Raw genomic sequence first — 15,407 nt, forward strand, 5'->3', positions numbered from 1 at the left:
AACTATGCGCCTGAACACGCATGCGCATGACGTCACCATTTTCACAAATTTGCGTTTTTGTAGTTTACACAGACACAATAACGGTATTGTTTTCAAAAACATGCACTTTGAAACACGTTTTCAAATGTTTGCTTTTTCAGTCCCCCAAAACGCTGTTGTCATGAAATGAAAGGTCAAAACGTTTTTTTTTTTTTTTTTTGGGAAATAGTGTTGTGTAACGCACCCCTCAGTGTTAGGCCTATGACAACGCTGTAACTGTGTTAAAATAATTTACTGTGCTTAATTTTTCATAAAATGGTGATCAGCGATAATTACCGGCTGATTGTATTGGCTATTTGTCAAAATAGGCCTAAATAAATGAAATATGGACAAATGGACATAAAATACTGATTTCCTAGCAACAAAACAAATATTGCACAAGCAATATTAAAGCATTATTTCACATAGACTATTATTAAAAGTCATTAATCATTATTATTATAAATAATTAACATATTTAACTACAAATAGGCCTATTATCTTCCTCTTTTTTAAACTCTCTCATATCCAGCTCTTTGTGCCTGAGTCCTTCGAGCAATGTTTTTTAATTAAAAGTTCAGAAACCAACAAAAAAAATCCATATTAAATGTTTATTCATTCATACTATGTATTACTATTGATACTAAAATCTATCAAAGCCATTTTTATTATAATACTCGTAATACATTTTTTGAATCGGATAATGGTGCCAATAAGCTATACCAATTTGCATATACCTTAGTGTAAAAGTGTGTGTGCAACGGTGAAACATCCAGGGCTGTGTTTCTCAAAAGCAACGTAACTAAGCCTAAGTAGATCGTAGAACCATTGGCACCAATTGTCTCTATTACACTGCATTCCAAATTATTATGCAAGTGACATATCAGTAAGATTTCAGTACAATAAACATTCAGATTTTAGTTTTTCTAAGAAAATGTTTGTTTGTTTATTTATCCATGTCTTTTTAGATAACTGGTATCAATCTCAGACAAAATAATTTGCCAGATCTATGGAAACCCTACTTAGAGGTTGTTCCACATTATTAAAGAAGTCACAGTTCTCATGCAATATGGGGAGGAAGAAAGATCTAAAGAAGAAAAGCATGAAATGGTGCAAAATTGTGCAAAAGGCATGAAAACAACTAATATTGTGTGAAAACTGAATGGAGATCATCAAATTATCATAAGATTTGTGAGTGATTTAGAGCACAGCAGAACTCGGTCAGATAAAGGCTATCTAAAAAGATACCAGTTATCTAAAAAGACATTTCTAAGACAAAAACTAAAATCTGAATGTTTATTGTACTGAAATCCTACTGATATGTCACTTACATAATAATTTGGAACGCAGTGTATATTACATACTATTATATTACATTTAATATAAAATGTGTGTGTGTGTATAATGTATATAGTATAAATGTTAACTTAAAAACACCAACAAGAACTTTATTGTTCAAGACAAATGTATTATAATGGTGCTACATGATTGACAGACCATTAAATAACACATTTATTTGTTGTGTAGGTGAAAAATGGCTTGTTTTGAGTGAATTAAGTTTCAGACTGAATTATAAGGTGGATTTACTTGGCTGTGCATTTCATAAGAGTTCATTTTGAATATGCCTTTGGATCCAATCTATGAACTTGGCCACTCTGGTGTAAACTCCAGGAAGATTGGGTCTGCCACAGCCGGAACCCCAACTCACAATGCCCGTCAGAAACCAGCGGCTGCCTGTGCGTGCTTGACAGGACAGAGGGCCACCCGAATCCCCCTGCAATCAAACACTGGTTATGTAAAAATCCAAAGAGACAGCTCACTTTAAACAATGAGAAAGGTTAGTCCTTTAATAATGCTCTGAAATGAGATACTAAGCTTATGTTTGGTTCATAAAGCAGGACCAAGTCCAGCGCCTGTTATCTCCTCTCACCCGGCAGGCATCTTGTTCTCCTGAGGGCACGCCAGCACACAGCATGCGGGGTGACACAGGGCCGTAGCTTCTCTTGCATTCACTCTGGCTTAGAATGCTAACTTCTGCCTTCTGCAATACTGTGGGTAGCACCTTATCTGTATAAACAGAGGAAAAATTTGCAATTTCATTGCCATATAGACCTATAAACATTTAAACCAGAAAAACTCTTTTTTTTCTAGTTACACTCCTGTTTAAAAGTTTGGGGTCTGTAAGACTGAATACTTTTATTCAGCAAGGACAAACCAAAAGAGACAGTAATATTGTTACAAAAGATTTCTGTCTCAAATAACTACTGTTCTTTTCTGTTCATCAAAGATATTACTGATAATCTGTCTTGAGCACCAAATCTGCATATTAGAATAATTCATGAGGGATCATGTGACACTGAAGAAGTGTAAATTCAGTTTTGCCATCACAGAAATAAAAGACATTTTTAAAATATATTAAAGTAGATGGTAATGTCAATAATATTTCAAAATATTACTGTTTTTACTGTATTTTCAATCACATAAATGCAGCATTGGTGAGCATAAGAAACATTAATTTAAAAAAAAATAATAATTTCAATCAACTTTTGAACAGTATGATTTGTGATTGTTTTTTGAGCTCTTTACCCTGTTCAGAACGGTATCCCCAACCAGTGACCCAGCAGCGGTACCCCTCAGTGAAGGTCTGAGAAGGGGCCGGCAGGCAGATGGGCTGGATATATTGTTCCAGGCTGCTGGGCCAGGCCTTCTTCAACTGCAGCAGGGCGATGTCATAGTCGAAATTTCTTGCATTGTAGTATTCATGCACCACAATTCGACGGATCTCGGCCACATGCTTGGCACTTCCCTGGTTTAGCATGCCCAGATGAGCCATCCACATACGTGGATCTGCCAACCTGAAAGATCACACTTGCTCAATCTGCATTAAGAAAGGTCATGGTTTACTTAGCTGCTAACATAAACTTTGATATTCAACCATTTATACTGTAGGACTACCCAACGTTCCTAACCTCTCTTTGCTGAAACAGTGCGCTGCAGAAATGAGCCATTCATCAGAAAGGACCGATGCTCCGCAATACAGCTGACCAGAAAAATGCATGCTGACCTGCCATGGCCACTCTCCCTCTACCGCATTGATCCCACCCACAATACGCTGTTGTGGGGAGGCGCTATCAAATACGCGCTTTAAAGGGGTGGGATTGCCACAGGCTACAATTCATATGGAAACATATCAGACACAAGCAGATAAAAAGGGCGTTAGTGTACAGGCATCCAAAATGACTGACGTGCTATGTAAGGATGTAAAAATGTGTGCATTGATACAGGTCAAAAGTTGGGAATAATTATGATTTTTCAGTGTAATAATAATTAAGCAGCAAATCAGAATATCATGATCATGTGACACTGAAGACTGGAGTAACAGAGTACCTCAGGGATGACATGTTTTTGTAGGCAAAACCCGGAAGCGAGTTAGCATTTTAGGCTAAATCGCCTGAAATAAGGTCTGTGTTAACAAAGCCTCTAAATATTTTCACGTTTTGATCTATGACATAAAACACACCAATTATAACCCACTTGTGATTTTTTAAATATCTTTATTGTGTCTTAAAAACGGCGGTTGCTAACAAGTTGCTAAAAGGGACTACTTCCTTTGGCGGGGACTTTAGGCGTCATCATGACAAACAGGACATTTGGACAGCATTTCTCATTAAAAAGTGGATAAGTATTCATACACAGCGCAGATCATAATCAGCGAACATGTTTATAAATAAAGTTGTTTTGTAAATAAAGTTTGAGGAAGCTTGGTGGTGGTGACTTTGATCCGCGGCCGTGGTGTGCTGTAGTCCGTTTATAGCCTACTGTTAGCTTTTTATATTTGAAGACTTTATTTAGGCTTCAAAATGTATAAATGTTGTGTTAACTTGTAAAGATTATGACAGACAAAACATGTAAGTGTCATAACCCTTTGTTAAACACAGAGCTTATTTTTTCGATTTTCCAAAAGTCTACGGGAAAAATGCATAGGCTTTCGATCGAGGGAACCCGTGCGCCGCTAACTTCCGGGTTGGCCTACAAAAACACGTCATCTCTGAGGTACTCTATGATGCTAAAACTTCAGCTTTGCCATCATAGGAATAAATTACATTTTAAAATATAATAAAACAGAAAAGAGTATTTTAAATTGTAATAATATTTCACAATGTTACAGTTTTTATTGTATTTTTAAATAAATTCAGCCTTGGTGATCATAAGAGACTTCTTTCAAAAACATTAAAATATCTGAATTATTCCAAACTTTGTATGTGCATAAACTGTTCAGTCATGACAGGTGGATTTAATGAGCCAAATCCAATAAAATCAATGAGCGTTTAGAAAGAGAATGAACCATGAACAAAGCTTAGCTTGTCTCCTGTAATCTCCTTCTGATTCAACTCCAACACAAACACACACCAATTACCAAACAACCATTATAAAAAGGTCAATAGATCATAATAATAGCTGCAATATCATCATGGAAACATGGAGGCTATTTTAGGTTGAGTAGCTAGCTGGTCATATGTAAAACACCCTGGTCTTAAATGAACTTTGAAGGTCTCTTTTAAGGATGTGGAACATGCCTTGATATATAGCATCAATCTGATGTTAAATATATTTCAGTCATAGAAATAAAAAATAATATGTGAATCTTAAAGGTGCCATCGAACGTTTTTTTACAAGATGTAATATAAGTCTAAGGTGTCCCCTGAATGTGTCTGTGAAGTTTCAGCTCAAAATACCCCATAGATTTTTTTTTATTAATTTTTTTAACTGCCTATTTTGGGGCATCATTAAATATGAGCCGATTTATGCTGTGCGGCCCCTTTAAATGCTCATGCTCCCCGCCCACGGAGCTCGCGCTTGCCTTAAACAGTGCATAATCAAAGTTTACACAGCTAATGTAACCCTCAAATGGCTCTTTACAAAGTGTTCGTCATGCATGCGTCGGATTATGTGAGTATTGTATACTGTTATATTTGTTACGTTTGATTCTGAATGAATTTGAGGCTGTGCTCCGTGGCTAACGGCTAATGCTACACTGTTGGAGAGATTTATAAAGAATGAAGTTGTAAGAAACAATGGTAACTTTAACCACATTTAACAGTACATTAGCAACATGCTAACGAAACATTTAGAAAGACAATTTACAAATATCACTAAAAATATAATGATATCATGAATCACGTCAGTTATTATCGCTCCATCTGCCATTTTTCGCTGTTGTTATTGCTTGCTTACCTAGTCTGATGATTCAGCTGTGCACATCCAGACGTTAATACTGGCTGCCCTTGTCTAATGCCTTTCATAATGTTGGGAACATGGGCTGGCATATGCAAATATTGGGGGCGTACACCCCGACTGTTATGTAACAGTCGGTGTTATGTTGAGATTCGCCTGTTCTTTGGAGGTCTTTTAAATAAATGAGATTTACATAAGAAGGAGGAAACAATGGAGTTTGAGACTCACTGTATGTCATTTCCATGTACTGAACTCTTGTTATTTAACTATGCCAAGATAAATTAAATTTTTCATTCGAGGGCACCTTTAAAATTGAACACACATGAAGAAAATGAACCAAAAACTGAAAAAATAAAAAAAATAAAAAAAAAATCACAAGCGAAGAACTGAGAAATGAGAGCGAAGAAAACCATATTATTTTTAAGTCTGTGATCGAAATACCTCGTATGGATTTGAAGCTACCATATTGTTGATTGTTTGGCTCATAAGAGATTTTATTAGTAATAGTTTCAATTCAAGAATAAACGACTAAAACAGACATAAATGGTATTTAGACTAGGACAAATCTGTTCTGTCTCTTTGAATGTCTACAAACCAATCTGACGAGTGCTTTTGGATGTTACCACAGTAAAACTCACCACAGTCCTCCTCGTCACTGCGGTCGAAGCAGTCGGGTAAGCCATCGCACTTTGCATTTTTCTTAAGAATGCAGGCTCCATTGCCACAGTGGTAACTGACTCCAGAACAGCTAGTCTCTGCATAGCCAACACATTAAAAACTGTATGTACAATTGACACATATCAAAGCTTGAATTTTCAAATAGTTTTCATATTACCCTGAGTACAGTTGGTCTCATCTTTACCACTGGAACAGTCCATCTCTCCATTACAAATGTATAATGGGTGCAAAGGGGATGAACCTCCACAGATTTTAGGAGGTTTAGCTGTCGGATAGATATAAAATAGTGAATATTCACCTGAATACTATTTTGATATTGTTGTAAACCAGTAGTTCTCAATCTTTTTACCTTTCTCTCTTGCATTTAAGATGATATTCAAAGACTATCTAAGCTGATATGTACCTCTGATACTTCTGTTGTAATACAAATTAACTCAAAAATATGTTAGCATTTTAATGAAGATTATGTTGAAGGAGACCTATTATGCTCTTTTTGTTTTTGGGGTCTACTAGAATATGATTTCAAGTTTGAATGCTCATAAATCACATTATTTTTCACATATTTTACAGTGCATTATTGCAGCACCTCTCTTTCTCTTTAGCTATTTGAGTGACGTAAACACAAATTAATAATAAAATTAAAAGAAATATCTGATCATGCTCCATAAAACGGTCGCTAATTACATCCCAAACCATCTCTAAACTCTTGTGTTAGCAAGGAAATGACTGACACATTTGTATTACATTCCAAAGAGCTCCGTTATCAGCCACATAGTGGAAAATGAAACCACACCCATACCGACTGGGCTGGATTGGCACGGAATGGAATGGTTAAGCAACGAGAATGGTTTGACCCAATGGTGGAAAAGCAGCTATAGTATATCAAACATGAAATACTAGTTTGTTACTAGTTTTACTATTGTAGAACTACTTGAATTACATGATTTTTTGGTTAACATACAACAAAAAATCTCATCGCTTTCATCCTGACAGTCATCCAGTCCATCACAGCGCTTGAACTTCTCCACACACAGGCCTGTAGAGCACAGGAAGTGACCCTCTGGGCATGCTTGGAGAAACAAAGATGGTGCCATGAGTCATTTTACTGGAATATAATTATAAATATTATTCCTTTGCTCGTAAGTCAGTATGTACTACTTAAGAAAAAGGACTATTTGAAATTGTTCTCCATTTCCTTTGTTTCAGCAGCATTGTTCTTACGCTGATTGGTGTTGTAGCTGCTGTAAGTGGCACTGAAGGGTTGGTCAGCGTTTCGTGAGCTGCAGCGGAAAACCACTTCAGGGTTTTGTGCAGGAATACGGAAGACGGTTGAGTGGTCGATGTAATTTCCACAATATCTGTAAATCAATCACAGTTATTTCTATACCAATTGACAAATGTTGAATATCAGACTATAACCTGATAAATATCACGTACTGTCAACACTGAAGGAACAGTTCAGCTAAAATGAATATTTTGTCATTATTTACTCATCATCATGTTTTTACAAACCTGTTTGAGCTCCTTCTAATATGATTGTAAAGGGCTTTGGGTGTACAGCAGTACATAGTAAAGTGCTATTTAAATGCCTCATATATTCATTCTTATGTGGAATAAAAATTGTGTTGTATGGACCATTTTTTGGTGTTTGCTCAGTGTCAAAATATTTACAGTCACCGTGAAATCAAAATGGACAATTCTTATTTTTTTTATGGAATATTGCAGTGTTTATTATCAAGAATTATGTATCCATTCACATCTTTATTTTTTATTCATGTGCCCAATCATGTTCCCTCATAATCTTTAATCAAAATAATTCCCTCCCTTTTGCAGCGCATCTCTTCTATTTTCTGATGACGTGTTTATGCATCCACGTCACTTTCCCGCCGAAAGCGCGCTCCCTCAGCTGGACTGAGTGGCAAAAGAACCAGCTACGTGACTGGATTTAACAGGGGAAACTGTGAAAACGCGAGTAAAACTAATGATTACACTAAAGGTTGGAATTGAATGTGTTCCTTACAACTTGTCAAATAAACCTAATCCATGGATATTGACATGCAGCCTGGAGTCGTTTCCTGACATTTATATGTGCCTGATTTCGACGGCGGGGAAATACATAAAGCAAATCTGCCTGTGAATATTTTATGTAACGTTAACTACAGTATAGGTAGGTTTAAATCCGCGTAATCACTTATATCAATGTTATATCGTCATATTGTCCAGCCTTAAAACATATATAGTTTTATAGGCCTAGTATAGTTTTTGTCAGTGTTGTTTATTGAAAAACACCCAATTATGCAGAATATAAGATGGAAAATATTTAATTGATGAGTTGTCAAACTAATATGTAACAATACAATATATACGGTATGATTTTACCTCAAAATCCAACAATTTGACACAAAATGATAACTGCAAATCCATGTTTCTCTGCCTGGAGTCCAGCTGTTTCTGTGAATTGCAGTGATCCATTTGCTTTTTTCCCTGTTGCTTTCTGCAGTTTTTAAATATACAGCTCAGGTTTTGTATCAAAGCTATTTGTACAGTCAATCACAAAGCTCTTTACCGTTTTGGATGTGTTTTGTGTGTTTTTCGCGACATTCACGCTGAAAACCAATGCTGCCGCTCAAGGGGCTCGCACACCGGACGCGAAGCTCAGCGCCGCGACAAATTCGAACGCATTATTTTATATTTTTACCCGCGTGGCGAGGCGCTGAGCTTCGCGTCCGGTGTGCGAGCCCCTTCAGTCTTTTGCCACTCAGTGGCCGTGACCGCAGTCGTAACGGTCGACGGTGACGTCACGTGCATACCCTCTATTGGGGTGAGGGCGGGACAACCTGTCACTCATATGACATCACAGCAATAGCAAACCACAACCATCCAATCATTTCCTGATCAACAAAATCAAGTCCCGCCCTACATTTGTTCTTGTTCAAGAAGCCATTTCACTTGGATATACGTCACAATAGACTATTGCAACTTCTGTTTCATAGCAATTGGTGAGTAAATAATGACTTCTAACTATTCCTATAAGAAATTTACAAAAAAAAAGGTGAAATTTACCCTTGACATAGCACTTACATAATCTCATTGACTTTCCACCAGCCGTGTTCACAGTATTGCGAGTCTTTTAGTTTTAGCGTGTAGTTCTGGAACCTGAGAGCTACACCCAGAGGACCGCTGGCCATCTGACACATCAACAGCCAACAAAAAACATCCCTTTGTCATGCGAATACTGTGGATAATATCTCTACAAATTAAAAAAGGTTTTGATTGGGTGCAGTACCTGAAACATCCAGGTGCAGGAGCACTGACGGGGCAACAGACTGGGGTAGAATGGACTGGTTATCACTCCAGCATCACCTGGGCCAGCAGGTAACGCTATAATATTCATACATTCTATATGGGAAAGACATAAGGGGCTCAGCATCACAACCAGACACAAACATACAGATACTTTAGTCAAAGAACTCACGCTCCTCCATGAGAGCCTGGAAGAATCCTTGGAAGATCTTTCTGCCTTGTGTGAGTCTAAATGAGAGCAGCATGACATTGGAGGTGGAGACCAATGAGATCGGGGTTGACACCGATTCACAAAACCTTGAAGAGAATGCATGAAAATTAAACTGATCATCTCAGATTATTTTGTGCTTCATTTCACCAACCCAATCAAGATCTTTCCACCCCCTTCTGACACAAACCTGTTGAGAATCATGCCTCTCATGGGAAGCAGAGAGTCATACACGGTGAGGGAATCATAGATGCAGTCACTAGGGTCAATGCGAAAGCTCTTCACAGTGAGTCGGATGACAGAGCCTGGAGCACTTGTCAGTTTGATGTAGCAGCTCAAGCTTCCCCATGAAGAGAACACATTGAGGGGAACACTCACATCAGGAACACCTGCGTACAGCTTATCCACACACTGAGAGCCTATACACACAGAGAGATGATTACAGAAGCCATCAAACACAGAATTACAGCAGCAAGTTATAGTATAATATTAATAAAACATTTATTTCCTGAAATGTAGAAGAAAAAAATTCTCTAAACGTTTTAATTCAGTTTTAAATATTTCATGTAATAACTAAATCAATTAAGAACATTTTTCGAATAATTTTATAAAAACAAATATTGACATCCATGGCTCCATTTTAAAGACTGGAGTAAATTAGAGCATGAAGGAAATGACATTTAATTAATAAAACATAAAGAAATATGTGTACACTGTCAATGACACATTAAAGGGACAGTTCACCTAAAAATGAAAATTTTGAATAATCTCATTGACTTTCCTCCAAAGATTATTCAGAATTTTCATTTTTGAGTGAACTGTCCCTTTAACGTGTCATTGACAGTGTACACATATTTCTTTATGTTTTATTAATTAAATGTCATTTCCTTCATGCTCTAATTTATTTCAGAAAATGTATACACAAAGGAAGATATTTGGAAGAATGTTTGTAACCAAGCAGATCTCGCCCCGCATTGACTACCATAGTATTTTTTTCCTTTTTTTCCCTTTTTTCCTTTTTTTTCCGATCTGCTTAGTTACAAACATTTTTCCAAATATCTTCCTTTGTGTACAGCAGGTTTGGAACTACTTGAGGGGGAGTAAATGATGTCAAATCTTTCACTTTTGGGTGAACTAACCCTTTAAATTGATAAAAAGTGACAGTAAAGTTACAAAAAATTTCTATGTCATATAAATGCTATTTTTAATCTTTCTATTCATAAAAGAATCCTGAAAAAAAAATCACAATATTTCTGTTTTTACTGTATTTTAGAAATACAACCTTGGTGATAATAATTTTTTTTTTTCTTTTTTGTTACTTTTTTGTTCAACCCCAAACTTTTGAATTAAAGATTTTAAATTCAAATTTAGTTAAGTTTAGTTAATTTCTGGAATTAAACTGATTTAGTTCTGAATTGCACACAACCCTGGTCATATATGTAAATACCTGACTTGACTGACTCACCCACAGCTGTTGATGTGTAATCTGAGCGTAAAGCAACTGGGAAGACAAAAATATATATATAAATTCACCATAATAATACTTCTGAAGCTGAAATTATTCACAAAAAACAAGGAATGTGCACAATATTTAACATTATGTAATATAACCACTAAGTAGGTAGTCAGAAGGACTCGTGAGCAGCAACCTTTTTATCTTTTAAATTTATGTCATTTATGCACCTTGCCAAAATGAAGAATGGGTTAACAGTGGCTGAGATTACCATTGACAAGAATGGAGTCGATGTCCACAGGAAGGCCCTCCAGGAAGCCCACTGAAGACCTGTTCTTCATACTCATAAGCACAGAGTCCCTGAGGATGGCACTCACACACTCCTCACACACTGATGGAGTCTTCAGGTGCGGCACCACGAAGATCATCCAGAAATGCACCAGTACACCACCTTGATTATTATTACTGAGGGGGTGAGAGACAAAACCAGCAACCATTATGACTTCTCAAATGACCCAATGAAGTAATATTTAATGAAATAAAAATATCAAAATAGCCCAAATAAGTAGTTCAGACTTTCAATGGATCATTTATTGACATTATAAACTCCACTTAGCAGAGTGATACTGGAGCGGCTGTACCTCAGATCAGAGATGACGGTTTGTTTGTAGAGTCTGGACACTGATGACGTTCGGTATACACTGGTTATCTTATTGGAAGAGAAATATTAAAGTGAGGGTGAATGGCTTTTGAAGGCCTTTTATTCTAATGACATATGTATGCTGTGTCACTCACCACATGCTGTACGCGGGTAGCCATGGATACAAACTCACTCGAGTCAGCGTGCCGGTACTCTGGTATAAACTCCACGTTGGCAACACGGAACATACCAGCAAAATAAACACCACTGTTGCTCTCTCTCCGGACTACAAAACACACAATGTGCACTTCAGTTCAATTAGATATGTGGACTTTAACTTTGTGTAGCCATGTGAAAGGAGATATATATATATATATACAGTACAGTCCAAAAGTTTGGAACCACTAAGATTTTTAATGTTTTTAAAAGAAGTTTCGTCTGCTCACCAAGGCTACATTTATTTAATTAAAAATACAGTAAAAAACAGTAATATTGTGAAATATTATTACAATTTAAACTGTGTACTATTTAAATATATTTGACAAAGTAATTTATTCCTGTGATGCAAAGCTGAATTTTCAGCATCGTTACTCCAGTCTTCAGTGTCACATGATCCTTCAGAAATCATTCTAATATGCTGATTTGATTTTCAATGTTGAAAACAGTTGTGTACTTTTTTTTTCAGGATTCCTTGATGAATAGAAAGTTCAAAAGAACAGCATTTATCTGAAATACAAAGCTTCTGTAGCATTATACACTACCGTTCAAAAGTTTGGGGTCAGTAAGAATTTTTATTTTTATTTTTTTGAAAAGAAACGAAAGAAATGAATACTTTTATTCAGCAAGGATGCATTAAATCAATCAAAAGTGGCAGTAAAGACATTTATAATGTTACAAAAGATTAGATTTCAGATAAACACTGTTCTTTTGAACTTTCTATTCATCAAATAATCCTGAAAAAAAATATTGTACACAAATATTTTGTACAATTGTACACATTAAATGTTTCTTGAGCAGCAGATCAGCATATTAGAATGATTTCTAAAAGATCATGTGACACTGAAGACTGGAGTAACGATGCTGAAAATTCAGCTTTGCCATCACAGGAATAAATTACTTTGTGAAATATATTCAAATAGAAAACAGTTATTTTAAATTGTAATAATATTTCACAATATTACTGTTTTTACTGTATTTTTAATTAAATAAATGTAGCCTTGGTGAGCAGACGAAACTTCTTTTAAAAACATTTAAAATCTTAGTGGTTCCAAACTTTTGAACTGTACTGTATATATATATATATATGAGTGTTTGTGTTTTGGCTTACATATAAAAACCCACAGAAGAGACCACATTATCACCACAGTGACAAACACCACCACTGTGATGAGGATGGCCAGATTCTGTAGATTCAATATTGGGATTGTCTTTTTTGGCTTTTTCGGTCTTCTTCTGCGTCTGTTGTATCTTCTGCATAGTTTATTAAGAGTTGCGTCCACCGTAGCCACTTCCACGGACACGTCAGCTACCTGAAACCACAGGTATATATCACATTCTGACCTGATGCAATAAACACACACTCACAAAAAAGGTCATCGCTGTTAGAATCAAAAGTGTGATGACCTGGATTATAGAGATTAGCATGAGTACTATAATAACTTTCTGATAATTTTATTACACAATGCTGGAGTCACAAGATATCATAAATGTTCTGCCACCAAAGTGCTGAAGTCATTTCGAGACTACAGTTGTTTATGTCTTTTACATTTCTTGTAGAAGACAGGTACTCATTTAATTGGCTCAAAAGAGTGGGAAATCAGTGGCTTTGGATTTAAGGTGTGTGTCGTGGTCTTATCACAAACAGATATTATTGCAATGAGCGGTTAGAGTTACATGGTAAAGCCACTCAGTAATTCAGAGAGAGATCCAACTGGGTTACAAAATCCACCTCACTCTGAGTTCACAATGACTTAATAGGCAACTGCCTCAGTAATTTCCCCCATAATAAATTATTACAACCAATTACTGCAATCTCTATCTATTGTCCATCAACCTGATAGATGCATTTAAGGGTTATCTTGAGTATAAAATGTATGAATCTAGATTTTATGTCTACACTATTGTCAGTTCAAAGATAAGGTCAGGGCTGGAATCACCCTAGGCATGGGGTCACCCACTGGTCAACCCCAATCATGAATATTTAGTTACAGCCATGGATACAATAATGAATGTCAAAGTGAACATTTTCCCCCCAATTCAATTAAACAATTATTCAATACTCAGATTTAGGCACACAATTACATGTAATATTAACTTACAAACAAGTATAATACTGTCATGGTTTATTGGACATAGTGCTAACATGCTTTTTTTAGACAATTTTCTTACAAACACCATGGGTTTGTGAACATCATTGTATCACCATGATATTTTCTGAAGAACTTTTTCAATAGATAGATAGATACCAAAGTACTGTGTTATTACCACCTAATGAATCACTGTACCATGATATTACTGTACTTTCTGTAAGCAAATTTTACTAGACATATATAAATATTTCTGAAAGGTAAGTTAATTTGTTTTGCGACCATCACAGTGAGTCTCGCTTTCATTGTGGTTGTCCAGTCATGCATTATTTACATGATGTCATCCCATCTCTTTCTCTGTATTTCATTTACAACGAGATAACATGGTCTTTCCTAGAAAAATAAAGCTTAAATATTTCCCAAAGACAACCGCGAATTATAAATAAATTTCATTTTGAAATGCCTCAAAATGTATTTGAAATACAAAAATACCATAGGGACCATCTACAAAGTACAAACGATAAAGGTAGAAAAAACGTACGATGGTTCTGTCACAATTAATTAAAAAGAGCAAAGTCGAAATATTTATACATAGATTTGTATTTGACGCATCTTGATCCACATTTTTAAAATTATTTGTGTACACTTTCGATGCCAGGAGTCATTGAACGTTTTTAGTTAGAACCAACTTTATAGACGGTCCCCATCTTTCGCCTAGTTAGGTATAGTGAGAACATTATACACTTGCAATGCATCGAGGCAGGTTAAAACAAATAAACTGCGATCTATGTTCTGTATATCATTATGATATTCAGATAAACCAACTTCCATGCATGGATTTTATCCAAATCGTTAAACAAAAGTTAATTTTTTCGAAGCTTACTACTTCATAGCCGCCTCAACAGAGGTCAAAATGATTAACTCACAGAAATTACCATGGTGATTTCAGTTTAACTTAGTTACACCAGTTACTGTTATTACAGTAAAACTATTTAACTTGGTTACCACCAATGTCATAAAAAATACATGTGTAATCAAAAAACAAAATAAAAACAAACTTCTTTTTTGAAAGATCTCCCATAATATTTTACATTGATTTTTTGCGGTAATAACAACTCAAATGACTATTACTAAGTGACTATTGACTAATAAACCATTGTTATTTTGTCGGAAACTGTTTACAGCGGTGATATTTCACTAATTACTCACACTAGTGGCGTCTTCCCGGGCCGCATCATCCTCGCTACCCTGCCCGCCTTCCTCTCGCGCTGTTTCCATAGTATACAGTCATTCATTTGGACCGGTAATCTCAAATGCAAGGACCCTGCATTGTTATAACTGTTTCCCCCCAAAATACCTGTCTGTAACCACGACGTGAATGTGAGCAGCGGAATGAAGGCAAACGACACGAGGTGCTTCGTTTCCACCCAACAGTGTGTGTAACTGTATCCAGGCAAGAGTGCAGACAGTGAGCCTTGTGTTCACTTATCCTATAGATGCATTCAGCCTCTTTGGACAATGATAGAAAATACTGAAACACATGCAACTTTAGATTTGACGTATTTA

At 36.1% G+C, this 15,407-nt stretch overlaps 1 protein-coding gene across 3 annotated transcripts; it reads right to left on the reverse strand.

Annotated features, from left to right (window-relative positions):
* Window positions 1–1,465: 1,465 nt before the first annotated feature.
* tmprss7 (transmembrane serine protease 7) lies at window positions 1,466–15,322 on the reverse strand. Of its 3 annotated transcripts, XM_048174046.1 has the most exons (19): window positions 15,199–15,296; window positions 15,051–15,109; window positions 12,863–13,064; window positions 11,691–11,821; window positions 11,537–11,604; window positions 11,167–11,360; window positions 10,908–10,943; window positions 9,633–9,861; window positions 9,407–9,531; window positions 9,218–9,330; window positions 9,013–9,119; window positions 7,153–7,289; window positions 6,893–7,000; window positions 6,089–6,196; window positions 5,892–6,008; window positions 2,988–3,186; window positions 2,605–2,873; window positions 1,949–2,085; window positions 1,466–1,792 (listed from the first exon to the last, which is right to left on the reverse strand). In XM_048174046.1, the coding sequence occupies exons 3-19, from the start codon at window positions 12,888–12,890 to the stop codon at window positions 1,619–1,621; spliced, it is 2,280 nt and encodes a 759-aa protein (XP_048030003.1). In that variant the 5' UTR covers window positions 12,891–13,064; window positions 15,051–15,109; window positions 15,199–15,296; the 3' UTR covers window positions 1,466–1,618. The 3 variants fall into 3 exon arrangements, with proteins under 3 accessions (XP_048030003.1, XP_048030002.1, XP_048030004.1); XM_048174045.1 differs by having other exon boundaries at window positions 15,051–15,322; XM_048174047.1 differs by lacking the exons at window positions 1,466–1,792; window positions 1,949–2,085 and having other exon boundaries at window positions 2,693–2,896; window positions 15,051–15,322.
* Between the last annotated feature and the right edge of the window lie 85 nt (window positions 15,323–15,407).

Source organism: Megalobrama amblycephala, linkage group LG22 (assembly GCF_018812025.1).
Source record: "Megalobrama amblycephala isolate DHTTF-2021 linkage group LG22, ASM1881202v1, whole genome shotgun sequence".
NCBI classification, from domain to species: Eukaryota; Metazoa; Chordata; class Actinopteri; order Cypriniformes; family Xenocyprididae; genus Megalobrama; species Megalobrama amblycephala.